General features: G+C 45.3%; 1 protein-coding gene across 1 annotated transcript in view; it reads right to left on the minus strand.

The window, feature by feature from the left end:
* LOC147466107 (uncharacterized) overlaps positions 1-16,617 on the minus strand; it is a 50,653-nt gene extending 34,036 nt beyond the window's left edge. Inside the window, exons 1-2 of the mRNA XM_086523928.1 lie at positions 16,492-16,617; positions 16,102-16,148 (exon numbers count right to left, since the gene is read on the minus strand). Coding sequence (XP_086380054.1) covers positions 16,102-16,148; positions 16,492-16,617 — 173 coding nt within the window. The remainder of the gene's footprint in view (positions 1-16,101; positions 16,149-16,491) is intronic.
* Positions 16,618-20,082: the final 3,465 nt, after the last annotated feature.

Consider the following 20,082-nt stretch of genomic DNA (forward strand, 5'->3'; position numbering starts at 1 on the left):
CACTAGTGACGCTTGCAAGCACTTCATAAACCTTGGATTCTGCACCAGTTGCAAAAAGACATTGACCGCGGCAACTAACTGAGTCATGAACGCATCATCCTCAAGTTGCCCGGTCATAAAGCCCTGTACTACTAGAGGGACAATCACATTAACAAGAGGTACCGTCTGACGTGGCCATGAGCTCTCGCCAATCTCGAAGACCATAGAAATTTCTTGCATGTCCTTCGAAGAGGAACCCTCTTCCATAATGCCCTTCCCTTTGTCGGCCATAGTGTAATCCCACGTTCCTGTACTCAATGTCTTTACCCAAAACAACCGAGGCTCACTTCTTGAGGAAAAAGTGATTGATGTCCCGACAATGGAACCTTGAAACCCGTCCGTGGGGCGGTTAGGCTTTGGCTCTCACCCGAAATTCTTTACTTTAGACACACACAGAGAGAACGTGCAAAGGAAACCTCTGACACTTAGTACACACACGGCTCGGAAGCTAGAATGCCCCGAGCACACGCCGACAACCTGTAGGCCCCAAAATTGGCACCCCTTTCGGTATTTCTTTATACTTTGAGAGGGTAAATTACAAAGTAAAGTCCTAGGAATCCTTTACATGTATCCCGCTAGATACTACCAGTTTTGGCCAAATTTCAGCAGCATATGAAACCGGCCCGTGGGGCGGTAGGCTTTGGCTTTCACCCGAAATTCTTTAATTTAACTTTAAGACACAAAGGAACTTCATGAATAAGCCTGTGACTATAATTCAACACTTCAAGACAAACCACGGCCTGGCAGCTAGAGCGCTACCAAGCAGACAACGACACCCTGTTGGCCTCAAAGACTAGCGCCCCTTTCGGTATTTCTTTATTCTTATTATACTTGAGAAAAACTTGTAAACTTCCACTAGATGTCCCACTTTTATCGGGCTGAATTTCCTCCACTCCAACCCGATTTCGGCAACAAAACCACAGTAGAAGTCTCCAGGGGCAAAATCCCAAGCAAACATAGACTTTCCACGCACTTTAGAGCTTTTTGCAAAACCTGGCGAGAAATTGCAGCTCACTGAATTCTCTGCTTTGCGCTCCGATCCGCATGCAGATCACTTTTTTGGGTATCCCTCGAGCTCTCGCACTTGTAGGGTCACTTGCCCCTTGAATTAGACGAGTTGCTCGCGAGAAATCTCTCCAAAATGGCCTGTACAAGCACCCAATGCTTTCCCGACGCTCCCCTAACAAATAAACGATCCGAACCCTTGCACCTAGCCCTCACCAAGCTGTCCAAACCTGTCCATGGCTGTAATTGCAGGTTTTTGACCCAATTTGGCCAACATAACAGCACAAATATCCCTGTAGGTCAAAAGTACACGTCAAGGACACTTTCCCTTGCAGAATGGAAGCTTTCCACTGAGCTACAGGTTAATTTCAGCATGCTGTAATTTTCTGTTTTGCCACTGTTTGGTGCCTATTGCCTTGTACACGCATCCCAAGGCCTTTCCAAGGCTCCCCTGGCAATTCCCTACAGTTTAGGTGCAAAACCCTAAACCTGCAGAAAAACACAGCAGACTGTAATTCTCTGTTTTGGACCGTTTCGAGCAGAGCGAGAACGCCTACGCGTGTCTCTGGTGCTCCTGCACGCAATGGGACAGTCCCCTATAAATTGGACGAGTTTTCACGCGAGAAAACTCTCCGTTTTCGCATTCCTTCGCGATGGAACTGTGCGTACCTGAAGGGGATTAGCAATTAGCTAATCCGGTTCCTGTACACAAGGCTGCCTTGGCAAACACGCATAAAACCCCCAGAATTGTACATGGTCATTTGAGAAGCCCAACTAGTGGGGCATTACCATATGTGCAAAGGGGAAAGAGAGATGCGCGAGAGAAAATCGTCGCGCTACATAGAGCAAGGGAGAAGGCAAGCTTCCATTAAAGTTGTGAGCACTTGCACCCACTACTCACACACATTGTAGCACTTAATGGACTGAAATCAGTCCCCTCTCTTGAAATGGGCGCCCCCTCTTGCTGATGCTTCTGGCACTTGCATCAGAAGCCGCCAAGTGTCCAATTTGCCTCTTTTGAGTTAATTCCCTAGTACCCACCAACTCATAAGTGTCGCGAGAAGCCTAAATGACTTTGAACTGAGCCTAGACACCCTTTTACTGCTCGGATTCCAGTGCCGATTAGCCCGACCAACTCGTGGTGACCTGCCCTTCCCGACTATGGGTGAAACTCTCGGCCGTTGGTCGTTTCACACTTGCCACACAATGTCCGGTAATTTGCAACTTCAAAAAGAGGGTCCCAAAAATTAAACAAAAATCATCGGAAAGAAACCAACAACTCAAGTTAGCAATTGCCATGTCCTCGTGACATACCACCCTCTTAAAATCGCGAACGTCCTCGATTGCGTGCCATATATACATGCCATAGATGATCTTGTGTGGTAAGCATCCTTTTATCATCGCATGTATCCGCAAGAAAGACTGTCAAAACATGTGTACAAATGACTTAATGAGACCTTAATACATTTGTCAAACTGTACACTGCTATTGCACTGAATCCATGAGTACATTTGATGTGCTAGCTCTATCATTACCCCTCCTTTGCACACGTTGGGTTGGGGCATAAGTAGGCTGTAATCCAAAGGCCTCAAGGTAAAGCTGCAATACATTTGATGACTCTGACAGTTCATGCTCTTCCATCCACTTTGCATCCATGGGTGGATAGTTCTTGAACTTCACCAAGTAGCATCTTTGCAACCTGTCCCTTAACTTTTACGTGTGCAAAAGGCTCTTGCCTCCGCAAACGAGCATAACTCCACAACACTGTGCCGTACCACCCACGACCAAGTAAGCTCAAATTTCAAGATGATTTACCGATGCATCGAAGAATCCAAGCAATCGCCTCATAGAATCGGCAAGCAGCGTGTCACCTGGCAGACCCACATCACTCCCGCAGGAGATCTAGTGGCCAATCTACCACCGTGAGACCTCTCCCTATCCCATCTTTTTTTTACTTTACTTTAGCGAGCCGGGGGGCCGGGCATGGTGCCCGGCCTACTCTCGCAAGGTGAAGCTTTTGTCACTGATTTCAATCTCAATTAGAGACCTTAGACACCGCCTTGGGGATGGATAGCCTGTCCAATATTTTAGGACTTGCACCCTCGTTAGTTCATCCGAGGGATCCCTGGCAGACCCCGTTAAGGGCATGACAGCGCCCAAGAGCCCCGTAGGGATCCAGATACTGCGAGACTTGGTTGCCCTCACTCGCCAAAACCTTGATGACCCCGACGGGTTTTCGAGAGAAATTGCCAAACCCAACTTGGGCGTCGGCTCGTAGGTGGAGTCCCGATCCGGCGACAATCAGAGTCTCCCTCACTCTTCTTGCCCATTGATGAAGCAACCCATGTACCAGTATCATCAAGTTATTCACTTTTAGCACATAGTTTATAAACTTTTTGCTACTAAGGAGAATTTCATCCTTTCCCCCTTCCTTAGGCGTAGGGGGGATCTGATTTATCTCCGATTCATCCAATCGGTCTGTTAGGTTAGCAACCTAGCGTTCAATGCTCTTTGATACAGTGGTATTGCCTCACCAAGGAAAGCTGCTACAAGGTGGTGCCCTGCAACTGCTCCCCTCGAATGCGGATGCGGGTTAACCCAATGGGTCAACCTGACTCCGTGAGCCTCCCCACCAAGGAGGATAGTGGTAAATTCCCCATCACTAAGAGCGACACCCGCCGAGATCTGCAGGTCCCAAATGGTATCAAGTAGTCCGCCGAGACGTTCATCTCGAGCTCGGGTCAGGGCCGGGCAGTTCAACACGATATGGTCAATTGATTGCCCACCCTCCAAGTCATTGCACAGGGGGCATGCACTCCCGCTCGGTAAGACCTTATCCGCTAGTCTTAATCCTCCTATTCTAGCGAGCAATAGGAGGCGCTCGCCGTCGCGCTTCATACTCAAAGATAAGTTACACCGGAAAAGGTAATTACGCGTGATATTCATCCCACGGAGCTTATAATTGGTTAGAGAGGCACAGTCGGCCCTTGAGTCCCACTTGTCCCATATCAGTTCCCTGGCCGTCTCCACGGTCGCAGCTGGACAGTGTTGACGGAACCACCTATCCGTCCTCGTTGTCCACGCCCACCCCTTCCGGAACTTAGGGGTGGTTGCAACTAGGTCCCTAATGAGCGTGCTAACCGATCCGAACTTGTCATACGCACGCTTCCGTTGGGCACCGCAGAAGGCGACGACCGGGGGGATGTTCAGTTCGTGATGCAGGGTCGACGCTGCGACTGTTGTCAACTTTGCCGCTTTCCCCACCAACCACATCATTCATGTGGCCACGAGGCGTTGGAGCGGCAATAATTTCTTTTGGTCGTGTGCCCCCATGATCTCTGCTCCGTAGGTAATCACTGGGTAGACGCAAGCTTTGAAAATGCTCAGCCTCGTCCATAGAGGGAGAGCGCGAGAGGTGAGGACGTGCTTGGCCGCAAAGAGGCATCCCCGCCCCTTTGTCGTCCTATCTTGGATAATGGTCTCCAAGCTGAATTCGGAATCCACGATGATCCCTAGGTACCTATAATTTTCAGTCACCTCAACGCGTTCTCCGTCTAAAGTGAACGAACCATTCTTCTTGAGGTTCTGCAGGTCCCCGAAGAAGACTGTGGCTTGGCACTTGCTTATACCGAACTTCATGCCCCAAGTTTGAGCCCAAACCGATAGTCGATCAAGTGCAGTCTAGAGCTCAGCCGGGGAATATGTCCAAGCACTACAGTTGAGGTCAACTGTTTAGAAGCCAGAGGGATGTTGCTAATTTGACTATTTTCTTATTTTTAATGATTAATTTCTTTTTTAGGATATTTTATTATGTGCACTAAGAACTGTTAAGAGATTGTAGCTACAGGAACTGCCATCAGGAACGGACAACTCTGATGTGTCATTTGATGGGTGACGGTAAACATCGCGAAGGAGTTTCCGTACGTTCGGTGGAAAGGGCCGGGTTACGAATGCCCCTGATGCGTCACATGATGGGTGACGGGTGCATCAGTAAGGGGGAATCCCATAGGCTAAGGAGGAAATCCGAACTAAGTAAGAAAATACGCGTAAGAACGCAAGCACAAGAATAAAGATGGGTTCAATGAAGCTTTTTACAAAAAGCAGGAACAATCGCGGGAAGGCAGACGCTTTCCCGCGAGGAATCTATGTTTGCATTGCATTCGTGCATGTGGTTGCATCCAGGGACGCCTGGGAAGTGTTGTGAAATGCATTGGTTTTAACTTATAAGGTTTTATTGAGTTTTTGGGCAGGTATAGACCAATTTTTAAATATGCCGGCCGCCCACTTAATAAGTGGGCAGCCACTTAGAAGATAAAGCAACAAAACCAGCCAACGAATTCTCTCTCCCTATTTCGGGTAGAATAGCGCAACAAAAAAAAAAAAACGGCCGCGATCTCTACGCGAGCAGCTATTCCGTGGCCACGGAGCTATAAAAGCACCACATGCCCTCACTCAAAGGGGGTACCAACGTCAGCAAGAGAAGACTCTGCCGCCGCAAGAGATCGCGAGACTACGAAGCACGAAAGTCGCTTTTTCCCGCGCAAGAGCGACAGGTATCTATTGTGGATTCGCCATACGAATTGTTGTCACGTGTTTGTGTGGTTTGTTTTGCAGGAATCTCCCGTCTTACGGGAAGGCCCTTCACGGGAAGTACGGCTTCACGCCTAAGTCACTTACGGGAAAGTACGGCTTCACGTCTAAGTCCCTTACGGGAAAGTACGGCTTCACGCCTAAGTCACTTACGAGAAAGTACGGCTTCACGCCTAAGTCCCTTACGGGAAAGTACGGCTTCGCGCCTAAGTCCCTTACGGGAAAGAACGGCCTTGTGCCCAAGCCCTTTACGGGGAAGCACGACCTTCGGGTCTAAGATTACAGAACGGAGGGGTTTCCTCGGGTTCTCGTGCTCGTATAAGAATTCTCCTTGAATAAAAGAATACTCTTAACGGGGGGGGACCAGCCCATCTTCTGGTCCCCAATACTGTGTCGATCTTCTCCCTTCTCTCATGTTTTCAAAGAATTATAATTTTCAGATTTTCTAAGTGCTCGTGTACGCTCCCGTTTTGTGACACTCACTTCAAGAGAAGTCATATAACTGTGTGCAATTATTGTCTTGAAAGCTTGCCAGGTCCTTAGAGCATGCAATTGGTTGCGATTGAACTCCACCATTGCATAGCATTACCTTTAAAAACCCTCGTTGCTCGAGAAATCTTGGATTTAGTTTCCCAAAGCATAGATGCTGTCGAATTGTTGTAGAAATTGATATGCTTTCTTCGTTTCTTTCACCCTAGAAAAGGTGAAAATTTTGATTGTTGTGCCACCATCTTTGAAATCCTTTGGTTGGTTAGGCGCATACCCTAGGTACGAATAGTAAGGGTATCCATACAGGCTCCAACCATTGTAGCCTGGTTGTGGTGGTGGTGTGGAAGGTGGGGGCAACACCGGTGGCAAAGGCGGTTGCATTGGATCAGGGTCAAGGATCAAGGTCAGATGGATACACCATATTCCGAAAGACTCCCCCAATCAGAACAGACGGCTGGGAAGGTTGCCGATTGGAAGCTCTCACACTTTTTGGTGTCGGAGGAGGTACCACCTGCATTAAAGGGGGTAGCGTGAAGTTCAAAAACTGTAGGAAACCTTGCAGCATTGGAGATTTTGTTGCGGATGCTGTGAAAGAATGTCGTGAAGCTCAGCGAGGAGGAACTGCAGGTACTCTACCGAATCCATGAACTCCATCGTGCTTTGTCTGTTCTCGGAAGGACCGATATGCTTTCAGAAAAGCACACGACTGGAGCTCTGATACCATTGTAACGGCAAGATGACAACAGTCAGTGCAGAGCCTGGAAATCCGTACAGCGTGAATTGCGGGGTCTGTTCGTACAACCTTTACGTCATTTTCTTCATGCTAAGTACTTTGAGTATGTGTGGGCTGCTTTATTTTAATGTTTTTAGAGTCCTAAGGACTTGGGCCCCATCGGACGGGGTCCAATAAGTTGTAGGGGGTTAGGATTTTTAAAATGCTAACCCATTTTAATAATTACGCCACTCGATGAGAATCTATAAGTTGGTAAATCCTTAAGCTTCTGCTAGGGTTTAGGCCCCTCAGTCGGGATCTGCAAGTCAGCTAGGATTAGGGTTAGGGCTAGGGAGTCCTAACCCACTGGGCCTTTAGTGGCTTGACATGTTAGCAGTTTGTGACACCGTCACACAACAAATCCAAAAGACGGAGCAACCGCCAAAGTGGCGCAAGGGTACATGTGTCAAAATGGCTCAAGAAGATATCCACCAAGATACTAATTGAACCATGGGCTCAAGCACACCATCCAACGGCTACAAGAAGCAAGCAACAAAACCGAGGATGAGACTCTATGCATGATACTCCATTGTATGGAGCAGTCCGTTGTATGGAGCAGTCCGTTGTATGGAGCATCAGAAGTCATATGAAGATAATAACCTGGAAGCCCCCTTTTAAAGAGAAGTATCCTCAAGACTCCACACTAAGGTATCCACTAGAACAATGACTCACTCAAACCCACATAGCTAGAGCTACGAGCCCCCCTCTTAAGATAGAAAGTCCCCCCTTTCCACTCAATCCAAGGAAGAGAGAAAAAAGTACCACCAAAAAGACACTTGAGACAACCTAGAGTAGACCTACTTCTTTTGTAACTAGCTAGCACAACCCGAGTCTCATGGAACTGGAGACCCATGTAAGAGCATACCAAAGGTGAATTCACCTCTCAAGTAGTTGAAGACAACCGGGGTCATCACTTCAGGATCATGTTTACCAAGGGAGTTGTTGTGATCCCTCAGGACCTACCTACTAAAGCAAACTCCCTAAGATCAAACCATATGTCCTCCACTCTTGGGAGTCTGTCAAGATCAAACCTGGGCAATCCAAGACAATACGTCAACGCTCCAAACAGGCTAAGAAGAGCGTGTTTACACCTATTGTAATTTGCTTCCTTGAGTCTTTGTCAAAATGTTGTCCTTCAAACTTGTGCTTCAAAAAATGCACCCACACTACTGTGTCAATCCCCATCCAATACACAACATAATACCAATTGTCACAAACTGCTGACATGTCAAGCCATTGAAGAATGGAGCTAACCTGCAGATCCCTGCCAAGGAGTCTAAACCCTAAGAAGAAGAAGCAACAGAAGAAGAAGAAGCAATAGAAGTTCCCACCAACCTATGGACCCCGTTCGATGGGTCCAAGTGACTAAAAGCATTAATGTAAAACACCTAGAAGACTAGCGTGGAGAGATGATGACGTGGCGGCTGTTGTACAGATTTCCGAATACTGCGCTGACATGTTTTCGCAATATGCGATGGCTGTGCTGACATTGCAGTTGTACGGATTTCCTTGAAATCCGCTGGTAGCTTTTTAAGCCAATTTTTTGGATCAGATACTATTGAGTTTGAAAGATTTTCATGTAGCTGCTTTTCATGGCCAAGGGCCTTTAAATATGAGCAAAGGGCTCATTCTCTTGCATGCCCCGCGTGAGGTGCAGAGGATGGAGTACCAACGATGTGATGAGTTCAAGCAATATATAGAAACATCGAAAGGGGCGCCAAGGTTTGGGGCCAGTGCTCACTGGGGTGGAACTCCACCACTCCCATCTCGTGTGTCGTACATCTCTTTCACTTCTTTTGTTATTTAAAGTGCTTAAAGTTGTTCAATCTGTTCTTTTTCCGTTGGCATGTGGTGCCCGTCTCGTGACTGTGGTATCAGAGCTTCAAGCGTAGGCTTTTCTGAAAGCATATCGGTCCTACCCAAAGAGCAGACGGAGCAAGATGGCGCTTCCAAGTTTCACAGAGAATTTTTTCAAAAAATCTTTGTGTCCTAACCCTGGACTTATTAGCCACTCCACCCTTACTTCATCGCGCATTAGGCACGCTCCCGTCTTCATCACTGTCATAAACTGCTGACGTGTCAAGCCACTGAAGAATGGAGCTACCGGCCGAGGGGCCTAAACCCTAAGTGAAGAAGCAGACGCAGCAGATTTCTGCAATTCACGCTGGCCTGCTGACGTGGTAGACTATATGAAATCCCGCATTTCACGCTGACTGCTGACGTGGCAGATTGTACGGATTTCCGTGATTTGCGCTGACAAGTGCTTACATGGCATTGTACGGATTTCGTAATTTGCCTTGGCAGCTTTTGAACAAGATGCTTTTCTTCCAGACGCTTTTGAGTTTAAGGCTTTTCATGTGAACTGCTTTTAATGGCCAAGGGCCTTTAAATATGAGGCTAGGGCTCATTCTCTGGCATGCTTCTAGACGAAGATGCAGAGGATGGAGTACCAACTTGTACTGTGTTGATGCAATATAAAGAAATACCGAAGGGGCACCAAGGTTTGGGGCCAATACTCTCTGGGGTGGAACTTCACCACTCCGTGTCGCGTGTCATCTCTCTCTTTCAGTTCAATTGTTATTGAAGTGCTAAAAGTTTGTTCAATCTGTTCTTTTCTATTGGCACATGGTGCCCGTCTTGTGACAGTGGTATCAGAGCGTCAGGCATGTGCTTTTCTGAAAGCATACCAGTCCTACCAAAGAGCAGACAGAGCAAGGTATCGCTCCAGAAATTTTATTGAAGAATCTGTCTCGGACCCGAACTTACTAGGCACTCCCACCCTTACTTCACTCGCGCATTGGGCACGCTTCCGTCTTCACCGCTCATGTCTTACAGGGCATAAGCCATAAAGATCACTTGCAAGAGAAGGATCCAAGCTTTGTTTCAAGCTGCTGTTTTTTTCTCAAATGTAGTGTCATGCAGTGGTGGAAGTCTATATAGCTACCAAGCCGCTCACTCCAAAGGACTTGGCAGGCTTCCAAGAAAATTTTTGCCCAAAGTTATAGGTTTTCTGACAACTTCCTTCGGAGTGCAACTTCTAGCAAAGTGGGGTATCCTGAAATGCTTGCCGTGGCGACCCTAGAAGATTATAACTTGAAATTTCTCGACATCTCTCAGTAGGCGTCTCTTTCGAGCTAAAAACACTAGGAGGTCCTGTGTGATTGCTATGTCCCAAGACTACCATCGTCGCCAAAGGAAGACTGTCTGTCCAAGAACTGATGGACCATGCTGTGGTCAGCTACGACCTTATGGAAGGAACCTAACCTTAATTTTTGGTGCAGGTTTCAGGATGGAAAGTCGACTTTTCAAGCTCGACTGATGTCGAGATTACTTTTTAAGTTTGAGTTCTGTTTGAGAACTTGTTTGGTGATCCTGTTTGGAATTTGTTTGAAATGGATGGTATCTGTTTTTAACCTGTCTTGGTGCCGATTTGAATTGTTTGACTCTGATTTTAATATTGGTTTCAATGATTGGTGATTTTACTCCCGGGTGGAGTACTGAGAAATGATGTTTAATAATGCTTGTTCATACTCATGGCCCAAACCCTTATGGTTATTTGCGGGGGGAGTATTGAAATGTTTGAAAAGTGTTGCTTTTACTCATGGCCTGGACCTGGATGGTTACTTGCAGGGGGAGTATTAAGAAGTCTGAGCAGTGGTTACTCTCAGCACCTCCAAACGACGCACGCTACGGTCTGGGGGGCATTTGGTTGTAAAAGGCCTCTATATCTGATGGCCCATACCTTTTTAGGTTATTTGCGGGAGGAGTGATGAGGGAGTCGTTGAACAACTCATGGCCTGCACCTTGATGGTTATTTGCGGGGGGAGTGTTCATCGGCGACTTAATGTTTATGTGTCTTGTAGCATGCATATGTGAGCATTTGTGTTGCATTGTGATGTGCCAACCACTGAATATTCCTAATTGGATGAGATTGTCTGGGTATGTAATATTAGTGCATCGAGACACACGTGGAAAATCAGTGCGGTGTGGGTGTGATGGCTAATAATACTACGCCGGAATATCAAGAGTTCCAATCTGGACGACAGGAGAAGCCAACTCCTTAACAAAAAGAGCAAGCTGATTGTCCCTCAGAATGACCCTTGGAAATTTTTGAGCTAACTTGAATTGTTTTGCAAATATGCTGTAATCGCGAACGATTACTCTCTTTCAAGAAGGGGGGATGTCACAAACTGCTGACGTGTCAAGTCACTGAAGAACGGAGCTACCAGCCAAGGACCTAAACCCTAAGTGAAGAAGCAAAAGCAGCAAATTTCCACAATTCACGCTAGCCTGTTGACGTGGCACATCGTACGGAATCCCGCATTTCACGCTGATTGCTGACATGACTGACTGTACGGAATCCCACGTTTCACATTGATTGCTAACATGGCAGATTGTACGGATTTCCGTGATTAGCCCTGATGGGAGCTAACGTTGCACTGTACGGATTTCCATAATTTGCGCTGGCAGCTTTTTGACAAGATGCTTTTGAGTTTAAGGCTTTTCATGTAAACTACTTTTAATGGCCAAGGGCCTTTAAATATGAGACTAAGGCTCATTCTCTAGCATGCTTCTGGACGAAGATGCAGAGGATGGAGTACCGGCTTGTACTATGTTGATGCAATATAAAGAAATACCGAAAGGGACGTCGAGGTTTGGGGCCAATACTCTCAGGGGTGGAATTCCTCCACTCCGTGTCGCATGTCGTCTCTCTCTTTCAATTCAGTTGTTATTGAAGTGATAAAAGTCTATTCAGTTTGTTCTTTTCTATTGGCACGTGGTAGTGCCATGCAGTGGTGGATGTCTATAGCTACCAAGCCGCAAACTCCAAGGTCTTGACAAGCTTTCAAGAAAAAACTTGCCCGAAGTTATACGGTTTTTGGCAGCTTCTTGCAGATTGGGATATCCTGAAATGCTTGTCACAGACACCCTTGCAGATTATGACTTGAAATTTCTCGACATATCTCAGTAGGTGTCTCTTCTCGAGCTGATAACCTTGGAGGTCCAGTATGATTAGTATATCTTGGGATTACCATCACCGCCACAGGAACATTGTTTGTCCAAGAGCTTATGGACCATTGCTGCAATCGGCTATAACCTTATCAAAGAAATCTAACCCTAATTTTGGTGCAGGTTTTAGGATGGAAAGCCAATCGTCTTTTCGAGCTCGACTCATGTCGAGATTGCTTTTTAAGTTTGAGTTTTGTCTGAGAATCTGTTTGAGAACTTGTTAGACGATCCTATTTGGAATTTGTTTGAAATGGATGGTATCTGTTTTGAACTTGTCTTGGTGCCGATTTGAATTGTTTGACTCTGGTTTTAATACTAGTTTCATTGGAGTACTGAGAAATGATGTTTGAGAATGCTTGTTCATACTCGTGGCCCGGACCCTTGTGGTTATTTGCAAGGGGAGTATTAAATGTTAGAAAAGTGATGCTTTTACTCATGGCCCGGACTTGGATGGTTATTACGGGGGGAGTATTAAGAAGTATAAGCAGTCACTCCCAACACCTCCAAACAACGCAGGCTACGGTTTGGGGGACGTTCCGTTGTGAAAAGCCTCTGTCTCCCGGCCCGGACCTTTTAGGTTATGCGGGAGGAGTGATGAGGGAGTCATTGAATATCTCCTGACCCAGACCTTGTTAGGTTATGCGGGAAGAGTGTTCATCGGCCGCTTTATGTTTCTATGTCTTGTAACATGCATATGTAAGCATTTGTGTTGCATTGTGATGTGCCAACGACTGAATATTCCTTATTGGATGAGATACTTCTGGAAGCCAACGACCCAAAATATCAAGAGTTCCGATCTGGAATGAGACTCCTTATTGGATGAGATACTTCTAGGAAGTCAACGACCCAATATATCAGGAGTTCTGATCTGGAATGAGACTCCTTACTGAATGAGATTCTTTTGGAAAACCAATGACCCAGGAAATCAACAACTCCGATTTGGAATGAGAAAACTGATTGTCCCTCAAAATGACCATCGGTAATTTTTGAGCTAACCTGAGTTGTTTTGTAGATATGCTATAATCGCGGACGATTACTTTCTTTCAAGAAGGGGGAATGTCACAAACTGTTGATGTGTCAAGTCATTGAAGAATGGAGCTAACCTGCAGATCCCAACCAAGGAACCTAAACCCTAAGATGTAGAAGCAGCAGAAGAAGAAGAAGCAAAAGTAGTTCCCACCAACCTATGGGGCCCCGTCCGATGGGGCCAGAGTGACTAAAGGCATTAGAGTAAAACACCCAGAAGACCAGCGTGGAGAGATGATGACATGGCAACTGCTGTAGGGATTTCCGAGTTCTGCGTTGACATGTTTCCGCAATATGCGTTGGCTGTGCCGACATGGCAATTGTACGGATTTCCTTGAAATGCGTTGGCAACTTTTTAAGCTAGTTTTTGGGATCGGATGCTTTTGAGTTTGAAAGCTTTTCATGGTTGCTTTTCATGGCTAAGGGCCTTTAAATATGAGCCAAGGGCTCATTCTCTGGCATGCTCTGCGTGGGGTGTAGAGGATGGAATACCGGCGATGTGCTGAGTTCAAGCAATATAAAGAAATACAGAAAGGGGCACCAAGGTTTGGGGCGAATGCTCTCTGGGGTGGAACTCCGCGCTGTCTTGTGTGTCGTGCATCTCTTTCAATTCAGTTGTTATTTAAAGTTCTTAAAGTTGTTCCGTTTGTTCTTTTCAGTTGGCACGTGGTGCCCGTCTTGTGACACCAATACTCAAATGAGTAAAGGACGCCTAGAAAAATTGCAACATGCCCATGAACTTTGGATTTGGGCTATCCTAGATTGAAGCTCTCCAAAGAGAAATATGGGAGAAGCCTTCGTATGTTGCTGACTGAGAAAGCGAGAACTAAACGTCCCGCAAACTACCGCCACTACGAGCAAACCTGTCACCCGAAGGATCTCGACAAATCTAATGTTGGTCAACAAGAATACTGTCAAAAAGGATAGCAAACATGTTCCCCACCGAGTACTGAGAAGCTCACAAAAGGACATGACCAAGGCCCAATATGCAGGGCGACATTACAGTCAGCAAAGACAGAAAATGGAGTTGGAGTAGTCCACACTCCAACAATACCTACTCGAATCATTGTCAAAGTCGGCTAAGCAAATGGCACCAAATGCTCCCCCTCTAGGCCTCAAATTCAAACCTATGAAGTCGGATGATCATGACCAAGGCCCAATATGCAGGGCCACATTACAGTCAGCAAAGACACAAAATGGAGTTGGAGTAGTCCACACTCCAACAATACCTACTCGAATCATTGTCAAAGTCGACTAAGCAAATGGCACCAAATGCTCCCCCTCTAGGCCTCAAAGTTCAAACGTCTGAAGTCGGATGATCATACAAGTAGTAGTACCAGAGATATAAGAAAACCCTTCTACCTACCATAGCCAACTCAAACATATGCCGAAGCTCGAACTCACGATTTCCATCCTTGGATGGAAAATAACAAATCTATGTTCATCTTCTACATCTAGGAGCAAGGAAATCCCCCTTGTATCATCCAAAAACTGTAACCTGGTACAACGGTGCAACAGAGTCATCAACCTGCTACCCTTTTTAGAAACATTGAAGATTACATGATTGGGCCACAACTCTACATCTGCCTGTGCAAGAAAAGGCTTGAACTCCGGAGCCAACTCAAGCAAATGCACCTGGTGTGCTGCATACCGATGGTCAAGAGCTACTGAAGTTGGAACTAAAAACTTCCATCCTTGGATGGAAAAGAACAAATCTATGTACATCCTCTACTTTTAGGAGCTTAGAAATCTCCCTGTGTCATCCAAAATCCGCAACCTGGTACAACGATGCAATTGAGTCATCAACCTACTACCCCTCTTTAGGAACCTTAAAAACTCTAAAATCAGCCTGAAACTCTACATATGCTTGTGCAAGTCAGGGCTAGAGCTCAAGATCAGCCTACATCAAATCCTCAATAGGGATAGACAACTCCAAATATACGTGCAATTGCCAAAGAGAAAGCAATTAGCCAATCCACCTCCTCAAGAAAACGCAGCCATAGGAGCCCGCTCCTTAAGTGTAAGAGAAGATGCCTGAAGAAGAAAGCCAGATAAAATGTCTCCTCCCCTAGATCACAAAGCTGCATGCTAGGGAAGGCACAACATAACTCCAACTGCTGTTCCTAATTTTGGCTATCATTTAAGGAATCTGCTGCACAGTCTGCTGTTTTTTCCTGATGTTGACTATCTTTTTGCCTGCCACATGGCAGATGTGACGTCGGCATAATGACACATCTGCCAGCTGCCACGTCCTTGACTTGCCAAGTCATCGTTTGATAACATGCACAGTCAACGTTTGTGATTTCCGTGCGTGCCCTTCTTGATTTTGCCCAGCTGGGTCTATTTACCAACCCCCAACAAGGTTGGGTCTGGTTATGCATAGCAAGCCAATAACAAGCACTATAAAGCTGGTTCTGAATGTGCATGCTGAGCCTATAATAGGCAACCACCCAAAGAGAACGAGATTAGCTGAGGTTCAAGGCAGGTAGTGTGAGGCGGATTGCAGCTACTGCTTCCTCTTCCCTTTCTTTTGGATTGGCCCAAAGAGAGTTTGTGTGTGCACTCTGAGGCTAAGCCAGCACTTCACTTTCTATTTTTGTCTGCCAGAAACATGGTCCTGATCAAATCTGAGAAGGCCAACCAGAGCAGCTGTTTTGAGAAGGGAAAATTCATGTAAGCTAGTGACTCTGACTCTCCCAAGTAGCAAACAATACTGCTGTGGACCGTGGCGCAGGTGGACTACATACTGGGGAAGAACCACAAGAAGGACCGATCCCCACCGTCACGGAGCACCCGTGGTGCCACAGTTCCTCAATTTCTGCTACCTCTTGTGACAAGCCCAACTCGTTCTCTACCCGCAGGAAAGCCAACAGGCTCTCGGGAGAGTACAAGCCTCAGATGGCTACCGTAGTGGATGGCAGGTAGCATCCAGCGCTGGGGGAAGGTGGCCAAGGTGACCAGCGGCATAGCTGTTGTAGAGTAACCTTCAATTGGATGAGGCTCGGCGTGCAGTGGGCCACCTGCACTGAACAGAGTTAGGTGCTGGACTATCAGCAGACCGTAAAGAGCAGGTGACGGAGAAGCATCTGTGAGAGATGGCACGCAACTCAGAAGGAGAGAACTTTGGGGGAAGAGAGAGAGAGAGAGAGAGAGATAGGGAGAGAGCTGACCTGTGGAGTGGCAGGAGCAGTGGCGGCCGAAAAGGGTCAGGCGAGTCCTGCCCGTGTCAATTATCAACGAGGGAGGAGGAGGGGGTCCTATCCACTCTCTCAAGGGTCCCCACGTCGTTATTGGAGTGAGTGAAGACATGATCAATGGTAAGAGTAAGCTCTTCTGAAACGTGCCCATCTTGATAAGTGTAAGCCCTTAGGGCTGATCCGCGCGGACGCTCTATCCCCACCACTCATCATCAATTTGTCGCTTCTGTTAACTAGAGCCAGCACGAAATGGCAACTTGTTCAGTGGGGCAGGGTAGAAGACACATTTTCCAACTCTGCCAATTTTGGCAGAGTTGAGACTCATGGGCAGAATTTTCTGACAAACGCGGGCTGGGGTTCTACCCCTGCCTGTGCAGATCCACCCTTAGACTCTGCATATGAGCTCAACTCCTGCTCAAGCACTACTCCATAAAGTTTGGCCAAGACGTGGAAAACCATGATTTTCTTGTAGTTGCTGGAATCAAGCATCTCTCCTACTTTGTGAAGACTCAACAGATAGGTCTTTGAGGTCTTTGGAATTCATCATACGATGTCAAATCTCTCTCTCTGGCAAAGAAAGAGGTAGATTTCTATCATGCCCAAATGGTGCCTATTCTGAAGGCAAGTACATCAATAATTACAAAGCAGGCCTGAAGGCGACAAAGGCTTTTAGTTTTCTATAGTTTGCCATGTGGCGATTTTTACAGCTCTCTCTCTCTCTCTCTCTCTCTCTCTCTCTCTCTCTCTCTCTCTCTCTCTCTCTCTGTGGCAAAGAAAAAGGTAGATTAGAGCCAAGGCCTCTGTGCCCCACGAGATCATCAGAGCGGAGTTAGCAACCCCCTCCTATGGAGATAGAGGCGCTTACCAGACCAGTCTCCTATATGCACAGCTTATGGGATACCAAAGACAGATATGTCAGATTGGCCCTTGAGTCCTCTAGACAGTTAGCTTTACAGGGAGACACATCATGCTGGTATGCACAAATGTCATCATCGTTCCAGATACATGGCTTCAGCATGGACAAACTACCTCCCTTCCAGTACTCCCTTGATGCACCATCGCTGTCTCACATGAGTGGAGATTACCATAAAGAGCCAAGGATGGATATGCATTATATATGTCGATGCATAGTGTACTACGAGATACGGGGTCGCTTCCACTCTCTATTCAGAGAAGGCTTCGGACCTCTCTTCAACTATTAGGACCAGAGATGTCTGGCATTGTATCTACTTGAGATACACAAGACACAGAGACAGTTTACTGAGGAGTGCTGGAGAAAGACAGTCCCAAAGACAAATTATTGAATTCTTCACACCAGGCACTAGACAGGTAGAGGAGCAGCCACCACGGCAAAGCTCAGCTCATACTCGCACCCACAGTACTCTCATTGACGGAGCATTGGAGCTAGGGAGATCGAGACAGTCTCGATCGAGGAGAGGAGCTTCACAGCATCGACGGAGACTATAGCAGAGGATTCGAGCTATATGGGCTTGACACCCAGCATACAGATGAGGATGGATTCATCACACTTTGTATCACCCTCTTGTATTGGGAACCTATGGTATCAATGATTACACATACCCCACACAGCTAGAGAGTAGCACTTATTCGTAGTACCTCTTTTTTGTACCCAGACATGATATCGGATTCACCAGTTTGTAACAGTTTGGTCTCATAGGTTATTTTGGCCTTTTGAAGATGTTAATATTTCGTTTCAACTCATATCATTTCTCTCTCATTAGGTACATAATCAGACCGCTGATCTTTTAAAGGTAGTAGTATGCTTTACTATTTGAAGTTTTGCTAATCAAATGGATTAATGAATGGTACAGTTTGAGCTAATCTACCCATCAAGGAAATAAATCTCTGGAGCTTTGAAGCTTGAGAATATGATATAGGGTAAGATCTTTACATCTTGTGTACGCACTCAATAGAACCTTAACTTTGAAGGTAAACACTATTGTTGTTAGTGCAAATGTATATCATGTTTTTTTGTTAAAACTTAAGATCATAAGTATGTAAAGATCGGCACATATGCTATGAAAAGAAGCTAATGATATGGATAGTTGGGTATTCCGAACATAAGAACTGGTTATTTTGCTAAACATAAGTTAGAGAAATTACCAAAATACCCCTGAAATTTGGGGAATAATCCGCAAAATACCCCTCATATTTTGGGGAGAATTTTTGAGATACAATTTCTATAAATGTAGAGGATAAGTATAGAGTTTTCTTGCCCAAAGTTGTCTAGGAAAGTCTCTCTAATGAATATTCTGATTCTTCGTCGTGCATGTTTTGTAGCAATATAACTATGGGTGATCGCATCCCTCTATAAGCCTAGATGAAGGGCTTTAGATTTTCTAATATTATTCCAGATTGCACTAAACCATTAGCTTTTGTCTTAATCTTTATGAAAATATACTAGAGTAAGCTATCGGACTCTCTAAGGTTGTCAATCACTTTTTCTTTCTACGCTTTTTAAAGTCGTCTTATATAACTTTTGTTCAAGCCACTGTTCGGGAAAAATCATTTCTCCAAACATACAAAATTCCTTCCCTTGAATTTTCCAAGAGGAAAATTTAGAAAATTAGGTCTATTTTTGGGGTTTTTACACTATTTTTCTCTATTTTGGAGAAGTTTGAAAGACTCAAGATAAAGCATAAGAATATGTTGATGCCTTTAGTGGCAGTGGGTAAGCTTTTGGAGACTCATAGCTTCTGAAATACTGAGTATGTTTGAATCTTACAATTCTGTAACCAATACAGTGTAATCTAAAACTAAGTATTAATGCCTCATGGTATGGAGTCAAATTTTGTTGAGAAGGGATGACATACTCTGTCTTGCTATTTGATGAGAAAAGATCTTGTCTAGTTGTCAAGTTGCACCCATTTATAATCACTGTTGGGTAGTGCGTTGGTTCTGGCAAGGCATCTCAACCACTAGCACTAGTAGCCAAGATAGCAAGCCTAAAACATAGATGCTCCTATTGTATTGTGTGTTGGTGCCTTAGGGACATTCCACAAAGGGTATGCTTGATAACATAAGCTAGTATAACCACTAGCACTAGTAGCCAGGATAGCAAGCCTAAAACATAGATGCTCCTATTGTATTGTGTGTCGGTGCCTTAAGGACATCCCACAAAGGGTATGCTTGATAACATATTGATTTTTAATCTCCAATGATGGGTCAAATAAAATCAATCGTCGTCTTTGAAATCAAGACAAGATAGAACCTGAATAACTCAATTGGTCAAAAGAAATTACACTTTAATTTGCTTAATCCCTTTTGCAAAACTACATGGGTATAGAGATAATTGTACTCAAGTAGCTTTGATACCATACAAAATATGATACAGTCGGAACTATACAAAAATTGTTTTGAGTATGATGGGATTTACTGCTTACTAGGCAAGGTAACAATCTTGCTAGACAACAAACTCTGATAAATAACAATGTGAAGGTTTCTATGGATCACATGTGATAAATAAAGCCTATTACATGTAAGAAGTGAAGAATGGAAGTTGAACCATGCTGGTTTCTTGAGTAAGTATTAAGAAGAGAATCATTCCCATAAAGGTTGTTCTTTCTTAATGGAATATATTTGAGAGGTAGATCAAAGCTTTGAATAATACTTGTGTCTTGAATTTGCAAATGTAAGACTAGCTAATGCACGTTTTGGGAAAGGTGTTGAGAAGAGTTAGAATAGGGCAAGATAAGGGACCGAGTTGTACTCCAGTTGGTGCATTGAGTTGTCGTCTACATTGATTACCTCAAATGGTTGTCTCTTTCATCACGAAAGTTGTGGGTGCTCTATAGCATGGAGTTTCCTCCATAGCCTTATTGATTGTCCTAATTATCATAGATGGTCGATTGCCCATCTACGCAATAAGCCTTTGCAATGATGATCCGTCTAGTCTTTAGAGTAAACGGTTACTTTGGTACATTATAAAATAGT

The sequence above is a fragment of the Adiantum capillus-veneris genome, chromosome 1, assembly GCF_014529385.1.
Source record: "Adiantum capillus-veneris isolate H3 chromosome 1, ASM1452938v2, whole genome shotgun sequence".
Lineage (NCBI taxonomy): Eukaryota > Viridiplantae > Streptophyta > Polypodiopsida > Polypodiales > Pteridaceae > Adiantum > Adiantum capillus-veneris.